General features: G+C 42.5%; 1 protein-coding gene across 1 annotated transcript in view; it reads right to left on the reverse strand.

Moving 5' to 3' along the window:
• Window positions 1-17,668, reverse strand: part of LOC311103407 (epsin-3-like) — a 49,155-nt gene extending 31,487 nt beyond the window's left edge. Inside the window, exons 1-7 of the mRNA XM_084144975.1 lie at window positions 17,353-17,668; window positions 8,592-8,767; window positions 6,766-7,301; window positions 6,277-6,435; window positions 2,152-2,235; window positions 1,856-1,969; window positions 1,096-1,273 (exon numbers count right to left, since the gene is read on the reverse strand). Coding sequence (XP_084001101.1) covers window positions 1,096-1,273; window positions 1,856-1,969; window positions 2,152-2,235; window positions 6,277-6,435; window positions 6,766-6,834 — 604 coding nt within the window. The 5' untranslated portion in view covers window positions 6,835-7,301; window positions 8,592-8,767; window positions 17,353-17,668. The remainder of the gene's footprint in view (window positions 1-1,095; window positions 1,274-1,855; window positions 1,970-2,151; window positions 2,236-6,276; window positions 6,436-6,765; window positions 7,302-8,591; window positions 8,768-17,352) is intronic.
• Between the last annotated feature and the right edge of the window lie 682 nt (window positions 17,669-18,350).

The raw sequence follows: 18,350 nt of genomic DNA on the forward strand, positions 1-18,350 counted from the left end.
GTTAGGAGAATCAATGTAGCAGGTTAGGAGAATTAACATAGCAGGTTAGGAGAATTAACGTAGCAGGTTAGGAGAATTAACGTAGCAGGTTAAGGTTACTACAAGCTTCACTCCGTTGATCTACGTGTGCGCATGGGTGGAGTTGAATTTTTGGAGCAGCGGACACGTTTTGGTAACATGATATCCTCACTATTCACACGGGGGCAATAGCAAAGTGTTTTTATTTTTGTAATTTAATTTTTTGTGAAAGCAAGTAAGAGTCGCCTTACTTGCTAGTTGTAGCTAGCTGGCACCCTGGCTAGCTGGCTTTAGCCTAGCTAAAAATATAGCAAGCTAGCTAGCCTTTTTAGCTTCCCACTTCTCCATGTGAAATAATCAGATTTATAATGACAAAATATGCCCAGGTAAATATTCGTATACTTTCCGGTGTAACCTAAAACATTATCCCAGTTTGATATGCTGCCTGTGTATTAATTCCCCTATCAACAAAAAATAGAACGTCATCATGTTTTGGTCACAGAGAAAAAAGCATGTGTCTAGTTAGCTGGCTACAGCAAGTTCTACCATTTCACAATAGCCTGGAATCACTAGTTATTACTTCTAAACAAAATACCTTTTTGGGGTGGATTCTTGTTGTTTGGTTTACTGTTTGAACAGTTGCTGACATTATATTTGGTTATCAATGCAAAATAGGCTACTTTGATGAATAGCCTATATAACCTATAGATCATATCAAGGAACCAAGCGACAACACTGCCCCCACGGCTGCAGAAGGAATGATACGGCGCGTCTCAATTTGAAGGAAGTAAAAAAAATATGTTGAATGCCAGAGCGTATCACAAGGAGACTGCCCTTTTGTGACGAAAAACAACGTTGCAACTCTGCATCTTGTGCCACCGTAGACCGCGTAGTAAAGCTTTAGGAGAATCAGGTTAAGGTTAGGAAAAGGGTTAGGGTTAGCTAAAATGCGAAAATCGTCCCTGATGCGACTCGAACGTATCTATCCACAACCAGGCCTGACCCTTAGAACAGCCTTCGTTTCCAATAACGCGATTATGCGTGCGTGACAGCATATCCCAGTTGCGTACTACTCACAATTGAAAGAGGAATTGGACTCCCTGGACCGGCTGAAGTCATCCCCGTAGAGAGCAGTCATGCTGGGCTGGCTGGTGCGGCGGCCTGGGTACGGTGGAGGCAGAGAGCCAGAGCCCATCCCTGACCCTGCGGCTGCTGCAGCCATCCTCTCCTTGGTCTTCAGGGCCAGGGTCCTCTCCTAGAGAAATAGATAGCTAGGTATTTAGATAGGTATTTTATTCATCACTGATGGGGACATTAAGGACCAGTTTCCTGGACACAGATTAAGCCTAGTCCGGGACAAAAAAAAAACAGATCAATGGAGAATCTCCACGTGTTTAAGTCTAGGACTAGGCTTAATCTGTGTCTGGGAAACCACCCCTTCGTGTCAAACAGAAGTACAGGACTAGGCTTAATCTGTGTCTGGGAAACCACCCCTTCATGTCAAACAGAAGTGCAGGACTAGGCTTAATCTATGTCTGGGAAACCACCCCTTCATATCAAACAGAAGTCTAGGACTAGGCTTAATCTGTGTCTGGGAAACCACCCCTTCATGTCAAACAGAAGTCTAGGACTAGACTTAATCTATGTCTGGGAAACCACCCCTTCATGTCAAACAGAAGTCTCAGACTAGGCTTAATCTGTGTCTGGGAAACCACCCCTTCATGTCAAACAGAAGTCTAGGACTAGACTTAATCTATGTCTGGGAAACCACCCCTTCATGTCAAACAGAAGCAGACATACAAACAACAAAACCAAACAAACTGGTGCCATGTCATACCTGCTTCAGCCTCTCCTCATCCCTCATCAGGGCCACCATCTGCTTGGCCTTCTCCCTAACGTTGACCCCCTGGTCCCTGCCATCTCTGTCTGTGAACTGGAAGTCCCGTAGGGTCTAGAGAGGAAGACGAGGAAGAGGAGGAAGAGGAAGAAGATATTATTTATTATACTTTTTTTGCAGATTAGTTTTTTTGGTTTCAACCCAACCCCCGGAGAAAGAAACCCTTCAGAAGCCAGCTCAGTGCACTCCAAAGTCATTTCTCCCGACAGACTCGGGATTCGAACCGTCGATCTAACCTGTATGGTGTAGACGTTCTCCCTGCACTGCTGCGCCACGCGTTCCGAGCCCGTTTTGATCAGGTAGTCGAGTAGCGTCAGGGCCTAGTAATAAAATAATAATACACTTCTCTTATACACATTTCAAACAGACACCGCTCAAATCTAACAGTAGATAAAAAGACAAAGACAAAAAACAGACACCGCTCAAATCTAACAGCAAATAAAAAGACAGAGACAAAAAAACAGACACCGCTCAAATCTAACAGTAAATAAAAAGACAAAGACAAAAAAATAGACACCGCTCAAATCTAACAGTAGATAAAAAGACAAAGCCAAAAAACAGACACCGCTCAAATCTAACAGTAAATAAAAAGACAAAAAAACAGACACCGCTCAAATCTAACAGTAGATAAAGACAAAGCCAAAAAAAACAGACACCGCTCAAATCTAACAGTAAATAAAAAGACAAAGCCAAAAAAACAGACACCGCTCAAATCTAACAGTAGATAAAAAGACAAAGCCAAAAAAACAGATACCGCTCAAATCTAACAGTAGATAAAAAGACAAAGCCAAAAAACAGACACCGCTCAAATCTAACAGCAGATAAAAAGACAAAGCCAAAAAACAGACACCGCTCAAATCTAACAGTAGATAAAAAGACAAAGCCAAAAAACAGACACCGCTCAAATCTAACAGTAGATAAAAAGACAAAGACAAAAAAATAGACACCGCTCAAATCTAACAGTAAATAAAAAGACAAAGACAAAAAAACAGACACCGCTCAAATCTAACAGTAAATAAAAAGACAAAGACAAAAAAACAGACACCGCTCAAATCTAACAGTAAATAAAAAGACAAAGACAAAAAAACAGACACCGCTCAAATCTAACAGTAAATAAAAAGACAAAGACAAAAAAACAGACACCTCTCATCTAACAGTAAATAAAAAGACAAAGACAAAAAAACAGACACCGCTCAAATCTAACAGTAAATAAAAAGACAAAGACAAAAAAACAGACACCGCTCAAATCTAACAGTAAATAAAAAGACAAAGACAAAAAAACAGACACCTCTCATCTAACAGTAGATAAAAAGACAAAGCCAAAAAAACAGACACCGCTCAAATCTAACAGTAGATAAAAAGACAAAGACAAAAAAACAGACACCGCTCAAATCTAACAGTAAATAAAAAGACAAAGACAAAAAAATAGACACCGCTCAAATCTAACAGTAAATAAAAAGACAAAGACAAAAAAACAGACACCTCTCAAATCTAACAGTAAATAAAAAGACAAAGACAAAAAAACAGACACCGCTCAAATCTAACAGTAAATAAAAAGACAGACAAAAAAACAGACACCGCTCAAATCTAACAGTAAATAAAAAGACAAAGACAAAAAAACAGACACCTCTCAAATCTAACAGTAAATAAAAAGACAAAGACAAAAAACAGACACCGCTCAAATCTAACAGTAGATAAAAAGACAAAGCCAAAAAAACAGACACCGCTCAAATCTAACAGTAGATAAAAAGACAAAGCCAAAAAAAACAGACACCGCTCAAATCTAACAGTAGATAAAAAGACAAAGCCAAAAAAACAGACACCGCTCAAATCTAACAGTAGATAAAAAGACAAAGACAAAAAAACAGACACCGCTCAAATCTAACAGTAAATAAAAAGACAAAGACAAAAAAATAGACACCGCTCAAATCTAACAGTAAATAAAAAGACAAAGACAAAAAAACAGACACCGCTCAAATCTAACAGTAAATAAAAAGACAAAGACAAAAAAATAGACACCGCTCAAATCTAACAGTAAATAAAAAGACAAAGACAAAAAAACAGACACCTCTCAAATCTAACAGTAAATAAAAAGACAAAGACAAAAAAACAGACACCGCTCAAATCTAACAGTAAATAAAAAGACAGACAAAAAAACAGACACCGCTCAAATCTAACAGTAAATAAAAAGACAAAGACAAAAAAACAGACACCCCTCAAATCTAACAGTAAATAAAAAGACAAAAAAACAGACACCTCTCAAATCTAACAGTAAATAAAAAGACAAAGACAAAAAACAGACACCGCTCAAATCTAACAGTAGATAAAAAGACAAAGCCAAAAAAACAGACACCGCTCAAATCTAACAGTAGATAAAAAGACAAAGCCAAAAAAACAGACACCGCTCAAATCTAACAGTAGATAAAAAGACAAAGACAAAAAAACAGACACCCCTCAAATCTAACAGTAAATAAAAAGACAAAAAAACAGACACCTCTCAAATCTAACAGTAAATAAAAAGACAAAGACAAAAAACAGACACCGCTCAAATCTAACAGTAGATAAAAAGACAAAGCCAAAAAAACAGACACCGCTCAAATCTAACAGTAGATAAAAAGACAAAAAAACAGACACCTCTCAAATCTAACAGTAAATAAAAAGACAAAGACAAAAAACAGACACCGCTCAAATCTAACAGTAGATAAAAAGACAAAGCCAAAAAAACAGACACCGCTCAAATCTAACAGTAGATAAAAAGACAAAGCCAAAAAAACAGACACCGCTCAAATCTAACAGTAGATAAAAAGACAAAGACAAAAAAACAGACACCCCTCAAATCTAACAGTAAATAAAAAGACAAAAAAACAGACACCTCTCAAATCTAACAGTAAATAAAAAGACAAAGACAAAAAACAGACACCGCTCAAATCTAACAGTAGATAAAAAGACAAAGCCAAAAAAACAGACACCGCTCAAATCTAACAGTAGATAAAAAGACAAAGCCAAAAAAACAGACACCGCTCAAATCTAACAGTAGATAAAAAGACAAAGACAAAAAAATAGACACCGCTCAAATCTAACAGTAGATAAAAAGACAAAGCCAAAAAAACAGACACCGCTCAAATCTAACAGTAAATAAAAAGACAAAGACAAAAAAACAGACACCCCTCAAATCTAACAGTAAATAAAAAGACAAAAAAACAGACACCTCTCAAATCTAACAGTAAATAAAAAGACAAAGACAAAAAACAGACACCGCTCAAATCTAACAGTAGATAAAAAGACAAAGCCAAAAAAACAGACACCGCTCAAATCTAACAGTAGATAAAAAGACAAAAAAACAGACACCTCTCAAATCTAACAGTAAATAAAAAGACAAAGACAAAAAACAGACACCGCTCAAATCTAACAGTAGATAAAAAGACAAAGCCAAAAAAACAGACACCGCTCAAATCTAACAGTAGATAAAAAGACAAAGCCAAAAAAACAGACACCGCTCAAATCTAACAGTAGATAAAAAGACAAAGACAAAAAAACAGACACCCCTCAAATCTAACAGTAAATAAAAAGACAAAAAAACAGACACCTCTCAAATCTAACAGTAAATAAAAAGACAAAGACAAAAAACAGACACCGCTCAAATCTAACAGTAGATAAAAAGACAAAGCCAAAAAAACAGACACCGCTCAAATCTAACAGTAGATAAAAAGACAAAGCCAAAAAAACAGACACCGCTCAAATCTAACAGTAGATAAAAAGACAAAGACAAAAAAATAGACACCGCTCAAATCTAACAGTAAATAAAAAGACAAAGACAAAAAAACAGACACCTCTCAAATCTAACAGTAAATAAAAAGACAAAGACAAAAAAACAGACACCGCTCAAATCTAACAGTAAATAAAAAGACAAAGACAAAAAACAGACACCGCTCAAATCTAACAGTAGATAAAAAGACAAAGACAAAAAACAGACACCGTTCAAATCTAACAGTAGATAAAAAGACAAAGCCAAAAAACAGACACCGCTCAAATCTAACAGTAGATAAAAAGACAAAGACAAAAAAACAGACACCGCTCAAATCTAACAGTAAATAAAAAGACAAAGACAAAAAAACAGACACCGCTCAAATCTAACAGTAAATAAAAAGACAAAGACAAAAAAACAGACACCGCTCAAATCTAACAGTAGATAAAAAGACAAAGCAAAGCGTTAAACAATAAAAGCAGAATGATGATTAAAATGTTTACAAAATACACAGGAACAGGATATTTGAATGAAGGAACACTAACAATTGTATATAGTAAATATCATAGAGAAAACAGTTAGTTTCCGAAGCCAGGAAAAACAGGTGAATGTTGACCTTGTAGACGTGTCTCCAGTTCTTCCCGCTGTCATTGAGGCGTTTCCAGATCATGCCCATGACCTCAGTGAACGCAACCACGTTGAAGGTCAGGTCAGCGATCTCTGACATCAGAGAGGAGGGGGGACCCCACGGGTCATTGGAGGTCGCCTCGCGGACCTTAAAATAATAATATTAATACATATTTAGTTTGATAAAATATAATTCAGGCTGATCTCATTTTGTCAGCTATGCGCCATTTAAAAAGTAATTTCCGAATGAGCCCACCATATGCATCGTTCACTGTGAATGCAGTCTCCGCAAACATTGCTTTTAAAAGCACCAACAAAAGCACGATCGATTTGAATCCCGGCCTAAGATCAATTATAAAGTAGAATATATAAGAATGATATATGATGGCGCGTTTCTCAGACCCAAAGAAGCTTTACAATATATACAGGTAACCATAAACATGTTAAACAGCAAAAAACAATGAGCACAACAACAAACCTTGATCTCTGCCTCTGAGTATTGGTTGACCATGTTCTTCACCTGGCGGCGGAGCGATGACGTCTGCATGGTGATTGGTCGGTGTTTCACAGGTGTTAAGAAGTGGGTAATGGAATCAAACAGTGGGCCCGCCCACTAGCGTTCTTCTCACAGGTAGAGTTAAGGAGGGATGGAGGAGGGAGGTGGGGGGGGGGGGAGAAGGAGGAGGTCAGAAGAGTTAAGGAGGGATGCAGGAGGGAGGTAGGGGGGAGAGGAGGAGGAGGTCAGTAGAGTTAAGGAGGGATGCAGGAGAGAGGTAGGGGGGAGGAGGAGGTCAGTAGAGTTCAGGAGGGATGCAGGAGGTAGGTAGGGGAGGAGGAGGAGGAGGTCAGTAGAGTTAAGGAGGGATGCAGGAGGGAGGTAGGGGGGAGAGGAGGAGGAGGTCAGTAGAGTTAAGGAGGGATGCAGGAGGGAGGTGGGGGGGAGGAGGAGGAGGTCAGTAGAGTTAAGGTGGGGATGAGATGAGATGTGGACCTCTACGCCCAGGGTGTGTGTTCCTAGTGAGGAAGAGAACATCACAGTTAGACTGACATACAGATGCACACTGTAATATCAGTGACCAGTAGACCAGGGTAGTGTCCCAAATGGCACCCTATTCCATATATAGTGCACTACTTTGATCAGTGATGATCAGTGATGACACCAACTGAATGAACTTTTAAAATGTTGCATTCATAAGGCAGGTATACAAATAACCATGACCTTTGACTCACTCTGATAAACAACAGAGCATCATATACTGATACCTCTGGGTTAACAGAGCACCATATACTGATACCTCTGGGTTAACAGAGAACCATATACTGATACCTCTGGGTTAACAGAGCACCATATACTGATACCTCTGGGTTAACAGCGCACCATATACTGATACCTCTGGGTTAATAGAGCACCATATACTGATACCTCTGGGTTAACAGAGCACCATATACTGATACCACTGGGTTAACAGAGCAACATATACTGATACCTCTGGGTTAACAGAGAACCATATACTGATACCTCTGGGTTAACAGAGCACCATATACTGATACCTCTGGGTAAACAGAGCACCATATACTGATACCTCTGGGTAAACAGAGCACCATATACTGATACCTCTGGGTTAACAGAGCACCATATACTGATACCTCTGGGTTAACAGAGCACCATATACTGATACCTCTGGGTTAACAGAGCACCATATACTGATACCTCTGGGTTAACAGAGCACCATATACTGATACATCTGGGTTAACAGAGCACCATATACTGATACCTCTGGGTTAACAGAGGACCATCTACTGATACCTCTGGGTTAACAGAGGACCATATACTGATACCTCTGGGTTAACAGAGCACCATATACTGATACCTCTGGGTTAACAGAGGACCATATACTGATACCTCTGGGTTAACAGAGCACCATATACTGATACCTCTGGGTTAACCGAGTACCTTATACCGATACCTCTGGGTTAACCGAGTACCATATACTGATACCTCTGGGTTAACAGAGCACCATATACTGATACCTCTGGGTTAACAGAGCACCATATACTGATACCTCTGGGTTAACAGAGCACCATATACTGATACCTCTGGGTTAACAGAGCACCATATAATGTAGGGGTGTAACGATTCGTTTTAACAACGATTCGATTTGTATCACGATTCGTGGTTGTCGATACGATTCAAGGACGATATTGGTTCATTTAGAACGATACGATCCGAAACGATTCAGTGACTTGAAATCGATTCAGTAACCTTTTAGCCAAAAATTCAACCAGTGTGACTGAAATAAATACCTGGATACTGGACAGTGCAGGTGAAGTTTCCTAGATTCCTGTTTCTTGTAAGGACCGCAATGGTGGCTTGATAATTTCTCGCTCGTCGGCTTCTCCGCTGTCGTCCGCCATGCTATGTTTTGTTGTCTTGGCGCCTTTGCGCTGCTGCTGGCGCGATGACGTCACGGATAGGCAGACTGAATCGAGTAATGTTTAAAGCCTTTATCATTAAAAGTGCTAAGAAAAAACATCCATATAAAGTCTGACGTGCTTAAATCCAATGGGTTATTTCCTAGTATCGATACAATCGATTTATTACATTTTAAAACGATGTTAGATCGATATATGTTGTCCAAAAGGCCAACTCGCCAAGCACAGATCGATGTAGTTGGATCATAGGAATATAAATCGATACATCGATGTAGTAGATGGATCGTTACACCCCTAATATAATGATACCTCTGGGTTAACAGAGCACCATATACTGATACTTCTGGGTTAACAGAGAACCATATACTGATACCTCTGGGTTAACAGAGCACCATATACTGATACCTCTGGGTTAACAGAGCACCATATACTGTAGATAGTACTTATCTCTAAATCAGATCATACTGATACCTCTGGGTTAACAGAGCAACATATACTGATACCTCTGGGTAAACAGAGCACCATATACTGATACCTCTGGGTTAACAGAGCACCATATACTGATACCTCTGGGTTAACAGAGCACCATATACTGATACCTATGGGTTAACAGAGAAACATATACTGATACCTCTGGGTTAACAGAGCACCATATAATGATACCTCTGGGTTAACAGAGTACCATATACTGATACTTATGGGTTAACAGAACCATATACTGATACCTCTGGGTTAACAGAGCACCATATACTGATACCTCTGGGTTAACAGAGCACCATATACTGATACCTCTGGGTTAACAGAGTACCATATACTGATACCTCTGGGTTAACCAAGCACCATATACTGTAGATAGACATGTTTAGGTGATTTAGAGATAAGTACTATCTTAATCCATGTCTCTTTAAAAAAAAAAACACGACCCCTCATCCCATTCATGTTATTACAGTAGAAGGAAACACCCCATTCATGTTATTACAGTAGAAGGAAACACCCCATTCATGTTATTACAGTAGGAGGAAACACCCCATTCATGTTATTACAGTAGGAGGAAAACACCCCATTCAAGTTATTACAGTAGGAGGAAACACCCCATTCATGTTATTACAGTAGGAGGAAACACCCCATTCATGTTATTACAGTAGGAGGAAAACACCCCATTCATGTTATTACAGTAGGAGTTAACACCCCATTCATGTTATTACAGTAGGAGGAAAACACCCCATTCATGTTATTACAGTAGGAGGAAACACCCCATTCATGTTATTACAGTAGGAGGAAACACCCCATTCATGTTATTACAGTAGGAGTTAACACCCAATTCATGTTATTACAGTAGGAGGAAAACACCCCATTCATGTTATTACAGTAGGAGGAAACACCCCATTCATGTTATTACAGTAGGAGGAAACACCCCATTCATGTTATTACAGTAGGAGTTAACACCCCATTCATGTTATTACAGTAGGAGAAAACACCCCATTCATGTTATTACAGTAGGAGGAAACACCCCATTCATGTTATTACAGTAGAAGGAAAACACCCCATTCATGTTATTACAGTAGGAGGAAACACCCCATTCATGTTATTACAGTAGGAGGAAACACCCCATTCATGTTATTACAGTAGGAGGAAAACACCCCATTCATGTTATTACAGTAGGATGAAACACCCCATTCATGTTATTACAGTAGGATGAAACACCCCATTCATGTTATTAGAGTAGGAGTAAAACACCCCATTCATGTTATTACAGTAGGAGGAAACACCCCATTCATGTTATTAGAGTAGGAGTAAAACACCCCATTCATGTTATTAGAGTAGGAGGAAACACCCCATTCATGTTATTAGAGTAGGAGGAAACACCCCATTCATGTTATTACAGTAGCAGGAAAGCAGAACAACTGATCCCAGCACCTCCCAGACCTGTATAGTGAAACACAACACCTGGGCTCAGTTTTCTCTGAAAAGAGAGAGCGAGAGAGAGAGAGAGCGAGAGAGAAAGAGAGACATGGTGGCACCTGACCACACACAGAGAGCTGACTATAGACGCTCTTCCCTCCCACTCTGTCCAGTCAGCCATTTCAGAATCATGAAGGACAAAAGGACGTTTATTTTTTTACAGGAATACAAATATTAGTTTTGAGGAGGGGGACTAAACCGCAAGGACATAGCCCTTTGACCAAAGCCTATAAGGGGATATATAGGGGGTAGGGTGCAATTTGGGACGCATACCTAGAAAATAAAATCCTGTACACTGCCATTGCCAGTATCACTTGTTTGTTAAGCTTACGGCCTTTGTCAAAGCTTTTGCTTTCATTCCAAATTGCACCCTATTCCCTATATAGTGCACTACTTTTGACCAGAAGGAAACAGGTTGCCATTTGGGATGAATCATAGGCACTTTCTCCTTTGAAAGTTGTGTTATCACAACAGACAGGGAGGAACCCACCCCCTGCTTGTTTTTCTGACAGGATTCCATCATCACCATGGCAGCATAGCAGGAAAGCGGCTTGGGACCCTAAGGTGAGAGTTACCAAACAGCTATGGACAAACCTGTTACACTACTGTAATAGGAAATGGCTATGGACAAACCTGTTACACTACTGTAATAGGAAAGCATAGGGCTCACCTGTATGCACACTCCAACACATCCCTGTCCCAGACCTGACGAAGATCCTTATAGGATAGAAACATTGTGAACTTATAAACATACATGTTGGAGCAATTCAATTGGAGCAATTCAATTGAGCGGGGGCTACTTTACTAGTACAAGATTGTTTCAGCCCAGCAGCACCCCATGAACAGTGATGTGACTTTAACTACATACACTCTGGTAAAAAATGTGGCACTCTCTTCTGTGTCCAGTCTTTTAGAAGAAACAATGGGTATAGAATAATACAACAACAGAACAGCCATGGTATGGACTACAACAACCTACTTAACGTTACCACCATGCTGCTTGGGCCCTGAGTCATCCCAGACACCACTACAACAACCTACTTAACGTTACCACCATGCTGCCAGGGCCCTGAGTCAGCCCAGACACCACTACACCAAACTACTTAATGTTACCACCATGCTGCCAGGGCCCCGAGTCAGCCCAGACACCACTACACCAAACTACTTAATGTTACCACCATGCTGCCAGGGCCCCGAGTCACCCCAGACACCACTACACCAAACTACTTAATGTTACCACCATGCTGCCAGGGCCCTGAGTCAGCCCAGACACCACTACACCAAACTACTTAATGTTACCACCATGCTGCCAGGGCCCCGAGTCAGCCCAGACACCACTACACCAAACTACTTAATGTTACCACCATGCTGCCAGGGCCCCGAGTCACCCCAGACACCACTATACCAAACTACTTAATGTTACCACCATGCTGCCAGGGCTTGAGTCATCCCAGACACCACTACACCAAACGACTTAATGTTACCACCATGCTGCCAGGGCCCCGAGTCAGCCCAGACACCACTACACCAAACTACTTAATGTTACCACCATGCTGCCAGGGCCCTGAGTCAGCCCAGACACCACTACACCAAACTACTTAATGTTACCACCATGCTGCCAGGGCCCTGAGTCAGCCCAGACACCACTACACCAAACTACTTAATGTTACCACCATGCTGCCAGGGCCCTGAGTCAGCCCAGACACCACTACACCAAACTACTTAATGTTACCACCATGCTGCAGGGGCCTGAGTCAGCCCAGACACCACTACACCAAACTACTTAATGTTACCACCATGCTACTTGGGCCCTGAGTCAGCCCAAACACCACTACACCAAACTACTTAATGTTACCACCATGCTGCCAGGGCCCTGAGTCAGCCCAGACACCACTACACCAAACTACGTAATGTTACCACCATGCTACTTGGGCACTGAGTCAGCCCAGACACCACACTACTTAATGTTACCACCATGCTGCCAGGGCCCTGAGTCAGCCCAAACACCACTACACCAAACTACTTAATGTTACCACCATGCTGCCAGGGCCCTGAGTCAGCCCAGACACCACTACACCAAACTACTTAATGTTACCACCATGCTACTTGGGCCCTGAGTCAGCCCAGACACCACTACACCAAACTACTTAATGTTACCACCATGCTGCCAGGGCCCTGAGTCAGCCCAGACACCACTACACCAAACTACTTAATGTTACCACCATGCTGCCAGGGCCCTGAGTCAGCCCAAACACCACTACACCAAACTACTTAATGTTACCACCATGCTGCCAGGGCCCTGAGTCAGCCCAGACACCACTACACCAAACTACGTAATGTTACCACCATGCTGCCAGGGCCCTGAGTCAGCCCAGACACCACTACACCAAACTACTTAATGTTACCACCATGCTGCCAGGGCCCTGAGTCAGCCCAGACACCACTACACCAAACTACTTAATGTTACCACCATGCTGCCAGGGCCCTGAGTCAGCCCAAACACCACTACACCAAACTACTTAATGTTACCACCATGCTGCCAGGGCCCTGAGTCAGCCCAGACACCACTACACCAAACTACATAATGTTACCACCATGCTGCCAGGGCCCTGAGTCAGCCCAGACACCACTACACCAAACTACTTAATGTTACCACCATGCTGCCAGGGCCCTGAGTCAGCCCAAACACCACTACACCAAACTACTTAATGTTACCACCATGCTGCAGGGGCCTGAGTCAGCCCAGACACCACTACACCAAACTACGTAATGTTACCACCATGCTACTTGGGCCCTGAGTCAGCCAAAACACCACTACACCAAACTACTTAATGTTACCACCATGCTGCCAGGGCCCTGTCAGCCAAAACACCACCATCACTCCAGTAACTTTCCTCTCATAATTCAGCCGTACCTATTAAACAAAGTGTTTTGGAGCAAACACACTGAGGATCAATCCTCTAACTCAGGATCAATCCTCTAACCTAGTCAGAAGTTGGCCTGGTCGTAGGTCTCCATGTCTGAAACTTCTAGAGGCTTTAGGATTGAAGGCACCATCTGGCAGTCCGACGGACGAATCTGGTTTTGGCGGATGCCAGGAGAACGCTACCTGCCCCAATGCATAGTGCCAACTGTAAGAAAGAATAATGGTCTGGGGCTGTTTTTCCATTGTTCGGGCTAGGCCCCTTAGTTCCAGTGAAGGGAAATCTTCTACAGCATACAATGACATTCTAGATGATTCTGTGCTTCCAACTTTGTGGCAACAGTTTGGGGAAGGCCCTTTCCTGTTTCAGCATGACAATGCCCCCGTGCACAAAGCGAGGTCCATGCTGAAAAGGTTTGTTGAGATCGATGTGGAAGAACTTGACTGGGCTGCACAGAGCCCTGACCTCAACCCCATCAAACACCTTTGGGATGAATTGGAATGCCGACTGCGAGCCAGGCCTAATCACCCAACATCAGTGCCCGACCTCACTAATGCTTGTGGCTGAATGGAAGCAAGTCCCCGCAGCAATATTCCAACATCTAGTGGAAAGCCTTCCCAGAAGAGTGGAGGCTGTTATAGCAGCAAAGGGGGGACCAACTCCATGATTTTGGAATGAGATGTTCGACGAACAGGTGTCATACTTTTGGTCATGTAGTGTAGATGGTGTCTTTTAGAATTGGTGCTATTGACTTGTATTGATCCAGCTGAAGCCCTCTTGAATGTATTGGTCCAGCTGAAGCCCTCTTGAATGTATTGATCCAGCTGAAGCCCTCTTGAATGTATTGATCCAGCTGAAGCCCTCTTGAATGTATTGATCCTGCTGAAGCCCTCTCAAATGTATTGCTAATGTGATTTAAAAATCTGGCATCATTACCAAGGTACCAGGGAAAAGTAGTGCTTCACTGCAAGACCTGGTTTGACAAGACTGGTATATAGATTATAGATATGTACTACTAATAAACCCCTTATAAAGTACACTTCCATGTAAAAATCTTGTAACCCAGAACCAAATTCTCATATGAACGCTGGCCTCCGGCCTGCTAATGTTACGAATGTTGGGAGAGATCACAGGTAACTAACTAAAATAAGAACATGACTCAGTAGGTCTACCTAGCCTCCATTGCTGTGGTATAGGGCCATATGGCTGAAACAGTAACATCAGTGTCATAATCCTGGATGGAAATAGACTGGTGACTGATGAAAACAGCCAGCCATGGATGCTTCCTGTAGGGTCAGATGACCACTACCACTATCTACAATGGTCCTTTCACATACAGTCCAGAAACAATCTCTAGAACCTACCTCTTGGCTTATATAAGAAGCCAAAGGTGTTTGATGGGGTTGAGGTCAGGGCTCTGTGCAGCCCAGTCAAGTTCTTCCACACCAATCTCTAGAATCTACCTCTTGGCCTCTTATATAAGCTAGGTGGAACCGTCGCCATAGGATTTACACTGAAATAAGACAAAAAGCTGCAACACTCAGGCTAGGACCTAGCTGCAACACTCAAGCTAGGTCCTAGCTGCAACACTCAAGCTAGGTCCTAGCTGCAACACTCAGGCTAGCTAGGCCTCTGTTTTCTATCTAAATTAGGAATGGGTTCTATTTCCTTTCGCTTTCCTCACTCCATCCATAATGCAGGCTTGAGGATTGAACTACACTTCTGTCTACCCTATATCCACCTTGTCATGCCTACAGGGTACCATCGCCTTCTCTCATTCAGTCAGTGGGTCAATGAGAAGCAGTGGGCAGTAGACAGCTCACATCACACACACACACTTCATTCATACATTCATTCAATCCTGTCGTTCTCCGCCAACATCAAGGCGGTGACCCGCTCCTGCAGGTTCATGCTCTACAACATCCGGAGAGTACGACCCTGCCTTACACAGGAAGCGGCACAGGTCCTAATCCAGGCACTTGTCATCTCCCGTCTGGACTACTGCAACTCGCTGTTGGCTGGCCTCCCTGCCTGTGCCATTAAACCCCTACAACTCATCCAGAATGCCGCAGCCCGTCTGGTGTTCAACCTTCCCAAGTTCTCTCACGTCACCCCCCTCCTCCGCACACTCCACTGGCTTCCAGTTGAAGCTCGCATCCGCTACAAGACCATGGTGCTTGCCTATGGAGCAGTGAGGGGAACGGCACCTCTGTACCTTCGGGCTCTGATCAGTCCCTACACCCAAACGAGGGCATTGCGTTCATCCACCTCTGGCCTGCTGGCTCCCCTTCCTCTGCGGAAGCATAGTTCCCGCTCAGCCCAGTCAAAACTGTTCGCTGCTCTGGCACCCCAATGGTGGAACAAGCTCCCTCACGACGCCAGGACAGCGGAGTCACTCACCACCTTCCGGAGACATTTGAAACCCCACCTCTTTAAGGAATACCTGGGATAGGATAAAGTAATCCTTCTACCCCCCCCCCCAAAAAAAATTGTAAAGTGGTTATCCCACTGGCTATAGGGTGAACGCACCAATTTGTGAGTCGCTCTGGCTAAGAGCGTCTGCTAAATGACGTAAATGTGCCCTTGAGCAAGGCACTTAACCCTAATTGCTCCTGTAAGTCGCTCTGGATAAGAGCGTCTGCTAAATGACTAAAATGTAATGTAAATACTCACAGACAAACAGGGCTGGTCTAACAAACCAACAACTGCAGATTGCCCCTTTAACAGCTATCTTCTAAGAGGACCTAATGATTCCCTCATACAACTGAGAGACCATGCCCTAGCCCTTGATGAAACATAACTCCAACCCTGCATGAGCACAAGTAGAATAAAAGTTATAAACTATGTATGACTAAGCATGAAAACGTGTTACAGGCCTATTCTTTGATGTAGGATCAAAAGCCTGCAAGTATATACACAGCACCGATGGGTCGGGACCTGTAAATCCATGGGTGGGACACAGGTAGGCCAGTGGGTTGGGACCTGTAAATCCATGGGTGGGACACAGGTAGGCCTACATTCGTTTATGTAGCTAATGCTAGACAGATAGGCCTACCTGAGCCTGTGTAATGCAGGTGGGATCATGGTTTCATTTGAATGTTAAAAACCTTAGAAAGAGGCCCACAAATAATTTCTGACAATAGTCCATCTCTGGATTGATTTCAGAATTGGCTCCATTGTAAAGAATGTTCAGACACCTTGCTGTAGTTTGTTACATTGTAACGAATGAGTAGGCCTATCGGCCATATGCCAAAGTAACCGCCTACAATAGCCTTCATGACTTAACATCATAGGTGTGTCAGATTTAAGCAATTGGGGATAGTTTTCTTGTTCATTTCCTGCTATCCTTACTGTTGACAAGTGTCTGCCCAACCTAGCACCTGGGTCTACCGTTTTAACAAGCTTGTAGCTATATCCTAGATGCTTCGCAAGCAATTTATTTTTTGGATTAATGGCCCTTGTCCAAGGTATCAGTTTCGCCCTCCGAGTTTAGGTATAAACTGGGGCGAATGAACCCACATCATGCAGCACATTGCGTCAGATAGGACAGAGTAGGGCCCTGTTTCCCAAAACACCACAGCAGAACAGAGCAGCGAGCCCAGCCAGGCAGGCACAGAGCATAACAGTGACTCAGCTATTGGTGCTAACAGTTAAAGATTAAACCGACCCAACAAACTGCTGAAACAAACCGAAAATCACGTCTACTAAACAACCGGACAGTTTCCCGAAACCCCTTTCCTACTTACCTCTTGCATCGCGCGTCATTGGCTTCCCAACTTTGGGACCCTTTCAAAAGAAATACCTCCTCTCCTCAACATGTTTCCGAGCTCCTGTTTCGAATGAAAAATAAACTCGTTTAAAAGGGTACTAAAAGCCACAAACGAAAAAGGATCTCCAGAGCAGTTCACGATTATGTCCGGAAGGAATGTTCAGAATATTATTGTTTTCGGTGCAGGTGTCTTTAAATTCTATCTGGTGTCCGGTAGAAAAGTTTATTGTGTGTGCATGAGACTGAACACACAAACACACGAGCGCCGTGCTCGAAGATGGCAAAGAAACCCCCCTGAGCACACAAGGTAAAATGCCACAACCGAGGGAGAGAGGGAGAGGTAGGTGGGGTTGTGAGTGGTGCATGCGGAGTCAGGCTTTAACCCGTTGTCTCCCGGTTGGAAAGCAACTCCATTCTTTCTCGCGCTCTCTCTCAATTCAATTTCAATGTAAGGGCTTTATTGGCATGGGAAACATATGTTTACATTGCCAAAGCAAGTGAAGTAGATAATAAACAATAAAACATTTACAGTAAAGTTACACTCACAAAAGTTCAAAAAGAATAAAGACATTTAAAATGTCATATTATGTCTATATACAGTGTTGGAATGACGTGCAAATAGTTAAAGTACAAAAGGGAAAATAAATAAACATAAATATAGGTTGTATTTACAATGGTGTTTGTTCTTCACTGTGTCTCTAATATGGTCATACATTTGGCAGGAGGTTAGGAAGTGCAACTCAGTTTCCACCTCATTTTGTGGGCAGTGTGCACATAGCCCGTCTTCTCTTGAGAGCCAGGTATGCCTTCGGCGGCCTTTCTCAATAGCAAGGCTATGCTCACTGAGTCTGTACATAGTCAAAGTATTGACTTTGGGGTCAAGTTTTCTGTTTTTTTGTCTTATTTCTTGTTTTGTTTCACAATAAAACATATTTTGAATCTTCAAAGTGGTAGGCATGTTGTGTAAATCAAATG

The sequence above is a fragment of the Coregonus lavaretus genome (assembly GCF_964263955.1).
Source record: "Coregonus lavaretus genome assembly, chromosome: 2".
Taxonomy (NCBI): domain Eukaryota; kingdom Metazoa; phylum Chordata; class Actinopteri; order Salmoniformes; family Salmonidae; genus Coregonus; species Coregonus lavaretus.